The sequence below is a fragment of the Dermacentor albipictus genome, chromosome 9 (genome assembly GCF_038994185.2).
Source record: "Dermacentor albipictus isolate Rhodes 1998 colony chromosome 9, USDA_Dalb.pri_finalv2, whole genome shotgun sequence".
Taxonomy (NCBI): Eukaryota; Metazoa; Arthropoda; class Arachnida; order Ixodida; family Ixodidae; genus Dermacentor; species Dermacentor albipictus.
In genome coordinates this window covers 57,791,320-57,803,770 of record NC_091829.1, presented here as the reverse complement: position 1 = coordinate 57,803,770, position 12,451 = coordinate 57,791,320, and the positions used below count along the sequence as shown (strand labels likewise).

Here is a 12,451-nt window from a genome sequence, read left to right as displayed (position 1 = left end):
TCTAAAACTGGAAAATCAAATACGTCACGTTACATTCAAAAAGACATAGGATAGCACATGACATAGTCATGCGCGGCAGGTGCCAGGGTATCTTCAAATCGCAAACATGTAATCAACAAACAGGTGACAGACACGCAGTAATGCAGAGTCGATCATAGGGCGCCTAAGTATGTTTAATGTAGTCATTTTGGAGCCTTATAGGTTTAGTGACTATTATTTCAATGACAACACTATTGCTTGATCATAGTGTTGTATTGTATATGTATGAATGTCACACTTCGAACACTACAAGAGTTCGTAATGTCAGACAAAAAACGATGGGGAAAGAAACGCAGCAATTAGAGACAGTTTCTACAAGTACACGCAGCGCTAGCTCGTGATTTTTAACGCGAAAGCGTTAAGGAGCTCGTGTCGCAGAAAATCCGGTGTCGTCGGCGTCGGCGTGATTGGCCGTGAGCGATAAATCCCGAGAGGCACTTCATGAATGATGATGACAAAATGTATTTATTTAGGGATGGCGCGAAGGCCTATAATGGAGAATAAGAAGAGGAGGGGGAGGCGTGTTCAGAGCCGTCCTAGAAGCTGCGCGTCCTTGGCGAAAGCCAAGAGCGAGTCCAGAATGACCCTGTCGGAGTCCATCGAGCCAGTTGCCGGTCTAATCCACTCCTCGTAGGACGACACTCGCACCGCCCTCAGGTGGTGGTCCCGCTGCTGAGTGTGTCGCTGGCACTCCCAAAACGGATGGGCTGCGGATGGCCGCGTGGCCATGTCGCAGTCAGGGCACCTGTGTGGCGCCTAGAGCGCTTCTTGGTTCGCGGAGGCGATGGAAGGCGAGTTGGGAGACGGAGATGGAGGGCGTCTTTCCCGGCGTGGCCGGTTTTGTCGCCACCGCTACAGCCCATCCGGTGTGAGGACGAAGCCGGAACGGAGCCTATGCAGGAGCACCTGCCCCAACCTGGGAAGACCCGCTGGAAGTGGGCCTGGGTCTGAGGGCGCACTCGCACGCAGTTCCCTCTTGCGTCGGTTGGCTGCTGCTCTCAGAGCTCTGTCTGGGTCATACGGGGTTCAATTTGTCGTGTTGCTTGTGCCGGTTGTGACTTCATGAATAAAAAACAACTTGCAAGATGGGCTGGGTGGGAATTGAACCAGGGCCTCCGAATTGTAAGATGGAGGCGCTACCTATCAGCCACAAATTCGATGCTTCAAGGCGGTCGATGCTTCAAGACTGAATGCGGTGTTGCCTTAGAAACGTGCCGTAGAAAGTTATACTGGTGTGTATATCGGTATTTATGAGCATGTAACTTGTAACTTACAGAAGTCGCAGTTACACGAGTAGCGAAGTACGTTTCCGCTACATTTCTTCTGCGCTCTGTGCACACGCAGAGCCATCTTGCGGCAAACACAGGAGACCCCTCCTCGCAATGTGCGGTGCTGCCCCGACACGTGGCGCGCCACTCGCCCGCTTCTCCCCGTCGGACTGTGCAGGGACCGGTGCGAGGATGCCCCACTACCCTAGCGTTTAATAACTTTTCTCGCTCTATTCCCTACCAACTTCACTCGTCACTCGTACCCTCGCGTTTTGACGACGCGGCTCCTCTTTCCGCTCACAGCGCGATTCCTAGGTGCAGCGTCCGATGCGGGACGCCTCTGACCTGATCGCTGCGCCGTAAAGCGTCTGGTGGGAAAGCGTCCCCTGCGATGTGTGCCGAGCTGCTTCCGAGGAGTCATGCGTCTGCGTGGTGCTCCCAAGCGAGATAGAGGACGATCCTATCGCGGCATCAGCCCCATGATCGCGTCGGCCTTCATGGAGCATCACGGCCCGGCTTTCCGTGCTGATCACGACGTTTGGCTGGCGTAGATAATTTCTCCCTCCTATACAACGAGTTGTTTGGTTGGTTCCGCTTACTCAGGCGCACGTTTCGTTGCCGCACCGAACACTGCGTTGCTCGGCGCTCACCGCCTGATTGGTGGGTGCAAAGTCCGATGCAGGGCGCCTCATAAATGATCGCTGCGCCGTAGCGCAATGTCTTACACCCCTTGGCGGGTCGACTGGAACGCGATAGCGTTCCACTCTTGAAGGCGAAGCTTCAGCGTCCTCCATTTTTTCGCATCCTATTTGTTTTACAGCAGTAAAACGTGGACGCAACATGAGGTCAGTGAGAAGAAAACTTGGCATAGGACGAGCCAAGATGTACGCACTGAAAGAGAAGCAGGATAATATCATCTGCAATTTCGAAGATATAGTAAAAGCAGCGGTAGAATTCTATACTGACCTGTACAGTACCCAGAGGAGTCCGGATACCTCCATTAGAAACAGTAATGAACAGGATACAGAAACTCCTCCTATAACTAGCGATGAGGTCAGAAGGACCTGGCAAGACATGAAACAGGAAAAACGGCAGGAGAAGATGGACCACCAGTCGATTTAATCAGTGATGGAACTGACATCATGCTTGAAGAGTGTGCGGCCCTTTGTACAAAATGTCTCAGGACTTCAGTGGTCCCAGAGAACTGGAAGAATGCCGACATTATACTAATCCACAAAATGGGAGACGTTAAAGAATTGAAAAATTACAGACCCATTATCTAACTTCCAGTGTTACATAAAACATGCACCTAGGTAATGTCAAACTGAATAAGGGCAACATTTGCCTTCAGTCAACGAAGAAAATAGGCTGGCTTCAGGAAGGGATACTCTACAATTAATCACATCCATGTCATCAATCAGTTCATCGAGAAATCTGCAGAGCACAATCAGTCGCGCTGTAAGGCTTTCATAGATCACTAAAGAGTATTTGATTTGGTAGAGAGACCAGCAGTTATAGAGGCACTATGCAATCAAGGAGTACAGGAGGTTTACGTAAATATCTTGGGAAATATCTACAAAGATTGCAAATTGGTGGTGGTGGTGGTGGTGGTGGTGGTGGTCGTGGTGGTGGTGGTGGTCGTGGTGGTGGTGGTGGTGGTGGTGGTGGTCATGATGATGATTTGCTTTGCACGTTTGCAGGCGGATTACCCATGATGATGATTTGCTTTGCACGTTTGCAGGCGGATTACCCGACAGTGACAGTGACAGTGACTCCTCGTCGGGTAAGACATTCTACTGAAGATCAAAAATCAAACGCCTTGTTTCCTTTTCCTTCTATTAAGGAGCGACGAGGACAACATGACTTTGACTATGTATGTATGCATGCGCAGCTGTCAGCAAGCACACAGCTAAAGGCGCAAACTGCAGGCACAGGGCCATGATGCCCCAACATTTACGCTAGCCTTTCCCGTGTGCCGCTCAGATCACGCCCGATCAGTATACATGTTCTCAACATCGCTGCTGCCTAAGGTAATGCTAGGGACTGTTCTATCATGACGCTTGCTTTCTTGATCTCCCGCTATCTTGCTGTTTAAGAAGGAACTGCATCAAACACCTTCCTTTGTTCCGATTGCGCGCATGAAAAAGGGTTGATGAATTCGCCTTGAACAGGTTGGCATCGATAGCTGCCACACAGGGGTGCTGCCCTTCTTTAGGCGTTTCAACAAAAGCATTTATGCGAAGGCATCAACATCTTTCTCATAATCTGTCGCCACTTGCATGTGTGCACGTATAACGACTGCGACCAAGACTTAAGCGAAATTCCCAAAGAGTAAAACCGCCGAGGCCCCGTTAAAGCTTAGACACTGCTAGAAGGATACGCGGCGTTATTGTCCACAGGAGTGGCATGTACGGAGGTTTAGCCCAGCCAGGGACGGACGAGTAATATTTCTATTCAGCTATACGCCTCGTCTATCTAGCTTCAAATTATCACTCAGCATTCACAACTGATCACTCTGCAAGATAAAGTTGCGGTATGAATGCAACAGTTCTGAATGATTATGAATATGCGCGGAGACTTCGCGCATTTAGAAAAATAAGCGCTCGGAAATTTTGAATTACGAAGCGCGATAAATGGTTATAAATGAACGTCATAAGCAACAATCGCGAATACAGTTGAGTCGGTTCAAGTTAATTCGACCCTCGCGTGACCGCAAGATTTCGTCAAAATATGCGGAAGGCGGAATTCACAAACGGTAGCAAAGGAGCGAATTCAATGTTTTTAAAGTGATCTGCGATGTCGTTTTGTTCCTTGCTTTTGAAGTGCGACTCAATCAGCATAAGGCGAAGGGCGCCGACACGTTTGAGTAGTGGCTGAACGTGACAAGACACAAACAAACGGCAGCGAATCGCTTCAGGAAGAGAAGGCGTTTTAGTGGAAGAGTGTCGGTCACTAAATTCAAAAAATAAGTTTGTTTAGAACAGCTCCACACCTAGAGAGGCAGTAACTTCGTCTACTGGTTTTCTCCTTTTTCAAAGCTTGTACTAAGCGCCGCACTCCCCAGGGGGCGTCAGTGTGGGAGCGTGGGGATGGAATTATGCAAAGCGGTATGCTTTCGAGATTGAACTGAGCTAACTTTCCTTCCCCTCTAATGCATGTTTTCTCTCGGGACCATTTCAGTTTGTTTGAATCAGGTGGAAGTAAACATGAGCGAGGTCGCATGAACCGGAGTGGACTGTGCAGACACATTTCATTGTGCTTAAACAATCGCAGTGCAGTATTTACCTCTCGAAATGTTGGTTCAAAACAAATACATTGAAAAAATGAGATCAAAGAAGGCGAAGAAGGATTTTATTGAAATTAAAACGAAGTAACTAAGAAGGCCTGCAATTTCATTTTTTCTATAAACAAGCACACGGTTCGGACGATGCCCCCATCTATTTCTTATGCGGATACATCGCGCCTACGCCAACAAGTTGGGGGAGAGAGGCAGGCGCCCAGGCGTAAGCAGGTATGCACTTAAATCATGCCTGTGACTGTTCTAGTGCGCCAAACCACACCAGACCGTACATATTACTTAATACGTCAAAAAAAAAATTAAGCTAAGGACTAACTTCGGTAAGCGGAGTGTAGAGTATCAAATAGCCTCTTTGGTAAATCGCCTAAACAACCTCAGTGATACCAGTCTTTGCACGAATGATGCTTTCACATCTGCTTCAATAGAACATAATGCCAAATTTGTGTAATTGGATATTTTTTTCTTCTTTTTCTTTGTAGTTGTAGTTGCTGCTGTTTTATTTTGTATGCGTAATTTGTGTATATATATTTGTTCTTGATATATGTCTATAATTTTGTTTATAGTTTCCATCATGTTGTATAGTAGTATAATAAACTATTCATTTAGTGCACTTGCTTGCTGGTTCTTGGTCACCGAGCGATTTTCGCATGCTTCTGCTCATCGACCTGCTTGGTGAACTGCCTTAGGAGCAGATGCCTTTATCAGCCTGTATAGCATTAATTTCTGCTCCCGCGCCTGTAAATACGCCGGACAAATACACTGAAACTGAAATCAGATAGTCGGACTTCATGATTGTCGACTAAGGTCTTCCTTCTCTTTAACGGAGCAAATTTTACCGCTCGTTTCTGGCTCAGTTTTCATATTTCATTAAAACAGCAGGTAGTTTATACCATTTAAGACAGCGCTTTTTTGGAATTACGGAGATCCTTTCGCTAATACATCTTACCCCTTCAAAGCTATGAACTCCCATATCAGTTTCTGCTTGAATTCGAATTACACAATTCGTATCTATAATTCACAACTTCATTATGTCATTGAAGCAGTATAACAGTGTGTGCCTCACATTCTTGCGCATGTTGTTGCATAACCGCGGTATACCCGCTGCACTAACCGGGATGCTCACACAGCTGGAAGGTGCATTAAAATTAAAAAAAAGAACTTAGATCGAACCTCAGATTGTACTTGTCGCGTACCATTGCGTTGTGTGTGTGGCTGTGCAGGCCGCTGCTGCAATGCATTCACGCGCCACCAGGCACAATATGGTTACCCTGTGCACGACGATTGGCAGGCAGTCAAGATCACGGTGCACACGCGAGAGGTGTTCTGATGAAATATTTCTGATGCCTCTGGTATTGCAGACCTCGAGCCAAGCGTGCTATTTCGTAAGTGTCCCACGTTATTTTGTTTTATCAAATACACTTTCTTAGAGGCGGAACGATACGAAACAGTTCGGGTAGGAACATCGTGCTACGCATTTCAAAGTGCATTCCCGTACGTGGGTGTCGTTGAGGCGCGGGAAAAGTTCTGCAAACTTGCGTCGTTCAGTCCGGGGCTCATTTGCGGCGCATTGTAGCGAGACATTGAAGCTCGGAGGAAATGTTTCAGACAAGAATTCGTTAGCCTAGGCTTGCTTCTTTCCCACGGCAGTGTTTTATACCTCGTTCTATTCAAGGAGGATGTTAAGTGGGTGCAAGAGTGAAAAGTTAGGTCCGTGAAACAGAGTTGGCATTGTTGAAAAGGAGGGATCGCTTTTGATAGTGAAAGAAAGGGGGGACGGAAAAAGTCTCCGGCATTTTCTTTTTTTTTCTTGATAGTAGCAGGCAGCTCTCGAACCTCCAGCTTCAATGAAACCGTGCAAGTAGGGAACAGTCGGGAAAAGAACGAGAAAACAGTCATGAGCAGTCAAAAGTAGTAGACCTAGTCTTGCTTGCTGAGGCATGCAACAGGAAAGAGAAATAGGTTTGAAATCCGTAATGTCAATTGGCAATAAGAACAACGGGAAAGAACACATCTCCTGCCGAATGTCGGGAGCGAAAGCATGACCACACATTGTAATAGAACACCCAGGTGAGATGCCTCGGGAGCGTTGATACGAAATACAAGGGCAGTAACTCCACAAGAAAACAATATAAAACGAAATGATGACAACCAAGTGTCATCTCTATAGCCTTTAAAGCACTACCGTACGGCAGAAAGCATCGAAACATATGAAAGCATGACTGAAAGAAAAATTGTCCATCTCCCGCTCAGTTTGGAGGATGTACGTGAAGCGGTAAATATATGCTAGACAACTTATTGCACCTCGTACAATCTTGGAAATTTTTATCCTACGCAACGCTAATTTCGTGTCATGTCAATGTCGCACTGTTTTTACACAACTTTATGCTTGCATACTTGACCTGACGTGACGTATTTCAAAGCGTTTTCACGTGCACTGGTAGTTGAAGCGCAGAAAATGTGTTTGCAGCAGTATTCAGTCTTTGGCTCCTTTGAATGCAGTGCAGTCCATGGTTACTGATGGAGAAAACTCTTTAGACCCAGCAGACACCCTCAATATCCACGGCGTCACAGTTTGCTGGCACGTGAAATTCAAGGGGGGCTCACCTCCAGTGTTTCCTTTCTGTGTCTTCTCTGACCTAACAATCTAGCTTTCGCTCTACAACTTGGGTTCTGCAGCACTGCACAACACAAACTCACACACCTCAGAATATTTCTCTCTTTAGTGAAACGACTAGAGCACACAATCGGACAGACTTTGCTGCAGTTTCCGCATCTCCGGGAGTTTCACCCCCCTGCGTTGGTGTCAGGCGTCGAACTCCCCATGCTGCAGATGCCGACTTTTTCTGAGGACCTGTGCGAGTCGCATTGACCTGGATGTTTGCCTAAAGCAAGCATCGACGGTAATGACTCAGCCAAGATAGACAAGCTCAGCTATTTGACGAAGTACCAAATGGGATCAGCCATTCAGCGTGCCCGCTTCGCTGAGGCAAGCAAAAATGCCACAATTCACCCGCGAGCGACCGCTTGGGTCGCGGCTACCTTTGGTCGTGGACCTTATGAACCAGTTAGTGGTAGTGGCCCACGTTCGTAGTTCACATTACTACAACAAGCTAAGAAATCTCTATGACACATTCTGCAGAAGCGTTCTAGAGAGCTTTGGCGTTTATCCGGGTGATTATTCTAATGTTTGAAAAAAATGTTATGCTGAAAGGCTTACCAGGTGCCCTTGTTAACTTGTACCGTCAGCAGCTCAACGATACTTCATCTTCCAATAGCTGCTCAGCTCAACCACAACAGCTGTTCCTGCAAAGAAAGTGTGGCAAGTGAAGGAGCCTGTTACCTTTGTTCGTATGCGGAACTGAGGTCAAGTATGGTACTTGCGACATTACAAAACATTCGTTGATTTTACAGTATTCGTCTGGCTTCACGTCAAGGTGGTAGGCTTTAAAAATTCCACGCCCTTCGCAATTCATCGATGCTGGATAGCGCGGAAGCGACGCGGGGTCCCAGATATTCTTTCAATTTCACCCAATTTTATCTTGTGAATCAATTCATGCCAGCTCATCTGTGAGCAAGTGCCTTATCATCGGAAGTCCCGAGCTCTTGGTATCGTATGAGAGCGATTAGCGCAACAAAAGGTACACACAATGGAAGGGGAGACGAAGACAAGCGCTTCTTCTGTGGTGCCATTTCTTGCACTAATTCCCCTTATCACCTATGCAAGACCAACTAGATGAACATCTAGGCCTTCTTAAGTATACCGCCCGGTCCCTGGAGTTGAGCCCAACCTGCGCCATGGCTCTCCCAATCGAAGTAAGGTCGTCGTACACTCGTCCCTGCCTGATAAGCGCCTCTTAGATCCTACAGTTGCTGAATGCTCCGCCTTGCTCAATCCGGAGAAAAAGAGAAAGAGAGGTTAATCGGGCATGTTCTGCTCCCACCTGACCAACTACCACCACTTTTCCTGTCCACTCAAAACTGCCCTGAAAAGCGAATTTTGCCCTATGTCCTGGGTAGCATTCCACGTCGCTGTGCGAATTCTCCACTCGAATGCAGAGCGAGTTCGAAGAGGGGTTATGGGGAATGCGAGTGCACCACCAGTGCATCCGGACCACACGTATGAGCCCGGTCACACGGCGCCTACAGCCTCAAGAGTGTCTACTAGTGGCATCAGACTCATGCCCGTTGCTCCACACCAGAACTGCCTGGGCTGTCCACAAGCCGAAGTATTGCTACTTTGCTTCTTCCAACAGAAAAGGGCAGCCAAACTGCTTTAATCCAACTAGAGTGTTATTCGAGTTCCATGCGTCCTGTTCAAGGCGTTCGAGTGCTTTAACCTTTTTCCGCTTTTGAGAAACACGACCCCTCATAACCAACGTCTGTATTCGTATCTCGATCACGCTACGAAGCCAAAAAAAAAAACGCATTGAAGCGACCGTACACATTGTCTAGGCCCCTAAAAATGTGCGCCGCGCCCAGCTCGGTGATGTACGGTGAGATCACCTCCAAAATGGCGCTCCGCGATGTAGTTCCAGCTGACGCGCGAACTTTCACCGCGATCTTCATGAACCAGCAGATTTGGCTGGCTGTTCTATTTCATACTGACACATTGGCAGCGGGCATATCACTCTATCTATCATTCCACAGTTTATGGCAGTAGAAACACATTTTGTTAGATGATTCAGGAAAAACTCTGCAAGCAACAACGAAGCTCGGCGAATCGGTGTGCGAAAGCTTCGGCGTCAACGGCAGCAGAGTGGGCGAGTGCTTGCCAATACTTCACCTCGTGCCGCCCTAACGCCCAGTCGGTGGCGATCCCCGAGTGCTCACAGGGGATACGCGCGATTGACCCCACATGTCCGCATCAGCCGCTTAGATCGGACACCACCAACACATGCAGACTGTCGAAGATTGCTCCTTCGTTTCGTTGGACCCCGAAACCCACGACACCTACGAAGTCCGAGCCGTGCAACATTTCAGAATGCGCGCACATGTTCCATTCCATACCCGCTCCATTCAGCGGTAATGGTGCCTCTGCGTTTTTCTACTCAATGCTTGGAACCCCGATACCCGAACTGACTCCGACGAGCAGGGGGGCTATCCGCTCGTCGCGAGGTTGCGGAGCTCCTTCCAGTACTCCCCAGTCCGCGATACGAGCTGGCATGGCGCAGTCCAGAACTCGTCCAGTGAACGAGGCACCGCGGTCATCGACCAAGCAGGAAGCAATGAAGCCATGCTCCGCGCCACGTGGACGATGGTCGCGCCTAAGGACGCCACAGAGCCTTAAAATGATGTGCCCACACACGTCCTCGTATTTGTCGCGTTCAAGTGGGTGCCACGTGCTTGCCTCAGGAGTCGGGCGACGTCCAACCACATTCAGCTGCTACGCATAACACACGCAGGCGCGCACGCACGCACGCACGCACGCGCACACACACACACACACACACACACACACACACACACACACACACACACACACACACACACACTACTTACGCAGTACTACCTTGTACTAACGTGTTTTTGAAATGTGATTTTTGTAATTAATGTAAATGTGACCCATTGCATTTGTATGTCCCAATAGATCAGTGTTTCTATGAGTTGACTTACTGCTGCCATGCAGGTCTGCTGAATGGCGCTGGTCTCCTCCTCAAGAATAATCCACAAACGGGAGTGCACTGGGTTGAGTTGAGGTAGTAAAGCGGGAGGGCGCTGACCCAGTGATGTAGCGTTGATTTACTATTCGATTGTTTGGTGGGGCGCCCTGCTGCTGCAAACTCTAAGACTACACCTCCAAGTGGAACAGAAATCAGGGTCGCGAACGAAGCTCTACAGAATCTTGTAGATACAGGTGGATGTTAACCTTTGCCTCTTTTTGCCACAGAAACGAGAGGAATGTGACCACTAGTGATTACGCCTGCCCAAACCTTGATAGACACTGCAAGGAAGTTTCAAAAAATCTTCGACTCGCTCCGTCTGCAAACCCCGACGTCGGAACAAGCGCACAGGTGTTGCGAGTTTTGTTGCGGGCCTCTACAGTGAAAATATTATCCATTGGTGAAGACAGCTGCAAAGCGTTCCCCATTTGCGGCCCGTGCCCACAGCCGACGGCATTTCCCCATCTTCCCTTTGTCTGCACCTCTGTCAGCACACGTCTTCTCTGGAACTTGTAGTACACCTTCAGATCCTTTCGCACGGCTTCTCTCATTCTTGCCTCCAGTGCATTCAGCTCCAAGGCCTGCCTTCTGATGCTTCTCCGTTGGTTGCATTGAATTCTCTCCCACTCAATTTTATAAAAGTAAGACGTGGCCACAAAGATAGGACCACCACTGCTGGTTACGCCCTTAAGAGTGCCACGTTTGATAGCCCAGTGGACACTCCTGCGATGAACGTTTGGAATATTCGGCGATCTCTGAAGGAGTGTCCCGCCTCGCTCAAGGAAGAGATGGCGATTGGGTGTGATTAAGACTGTACTATTCTCCAAAAAATAACTAAACCAGCATAAAACATGGCCGAAATACGTAAGAAATTTTTTTCGAAATATTTGACGAAACCACGTAGATAAATGTTAAAAAATCAGAGGCACAATTATCGATCAACGTGTGTCGATCAACACTAATAGGAAATGAATTGGCCTGTGTAACCTGTTTTATACCCGTTTCACACGGGCACATTTGGAAGGCCTTCCAGTCGACGGCCTTCGAAACGCCAGAACTCTATCGACTCAAAGGAGTTGTCGCGCTGCTACACGGCACTTTTGAAAGGCCGTTGAGTGGTTCCGGCGTTTCTCGCCAAATTGTGTGGCGTTGCGTATCTTTATTTTCGTTTTCATGTCACCAAAAGTTAAACAAGATTGAAACCACTTAAAAGCGCTATAATTTCTGTTATATTTGTTTATACATTAAAACAATTGTTTATACATTGCCTTACATGTATGTTTAGTTTTTAAGTTGTTGAGTAGCGAAACTGCGGCAACGTTTGCGTCGCTGCACGTCGCTGTTATCGAGAGGGTGCGTAGTTCGCGCACATCAAGTGGCAAAAATACTTTATTGAATAATTGATAACACTCATATATAGTATTTTTAGAGCATTTTGGTTTGATTTGTTCTTTCTAACCGTGAGTTGGAGCACACTGTGAACGAGAGGGCATGTCCGCGCTGTTTCCGTTTCCGTTGCTCAAAGGCCATCGAGATTTCGATAGAGTTGTAAGGTGCTCCGTTGACTCGATAGACTATTGACTCGGCGGCCGTCGAAACCGCCCGTGTAGCAGCTCGAACTTGGCCTTTGAGTCAACTGACTATCGGTTGGAAGGCCTTTCAAACGCCCGTGTGACACGGGTATTATTCGTTGAAGAAGGGTGGCGTAGTCAATATCTTTTCTTTTTTTAAGGAACGCACCCACTCGGGGAGGGGAAGGACCGGAGGAGGAAGGTTTCGAAGTCGGCATCATAACGCACAAATTTCAGGGGTGCACATTTCCGATGTACTGCTACCTGCCTACACCACTGGCATGGGAGCGAAATGCAAAATCCTGTGTTCCGTGCATTGGGGGGCACGTTAAAGATCCCCTGTTGTTCAAAATTAATCTGGAGTGACCCACTATATGGCGTGCCTCATAATCAAATCGTGCTTTTGGCACGTAAACCCCATGAATTCATTTTCCACTGGTAAAGGATAGGGGCTGGGACTAACATATCTGTTTTTGAGACACATTGTTATTAGGTTCCTTTTTTTTCAATTTTTTTACGGGATCAAAGTCAAGCATTTGGGTCTGGCAGCGGTATGGCAAACGGTTCTTGGAAACATTTGCGCTTCATTTTGCAGGTAGGCCACAATTACGCTTT

The 12,451-nt window shown here is 47.8% G+C and overlaps 1 protein-coding gene across 6 annotated transcripts in view; it reads left to right on the top strand.

The window, feature by feature from the left end:
* Window positions 1-12,451, top strand: part of LOC139049969 (cell surface glycoprotein 1-like) — a 52,038-nt gene that overhangs the window by 6,725 nt on the left and 32,862 nt on the right. For 3 of the 6 annotated variants that reach the window (XM_070525912.1, XM_070525914.1, XM_070525910.1), the window contains 2 exons: window positions 3,049-3,090; window positions 5,964-5,987. The exons of 1 other annotated variant lie outside the window; for it this stretch is intronic. In XM_070525912.1, coding sequence (XP_070382013.1) covers window positions 3,049-3,090; window positions 5,964-5,987 — 66 coding nt within the window. The remainder of the gene's footprint in view (window positions 1-3,048; window positions 3,091-5,963; window positions 5,988-12,451) is intronic. 2 more of the 6 variants (XM_070525913.1, XM_070525911.1) reach the window with 1 other exon arrangement.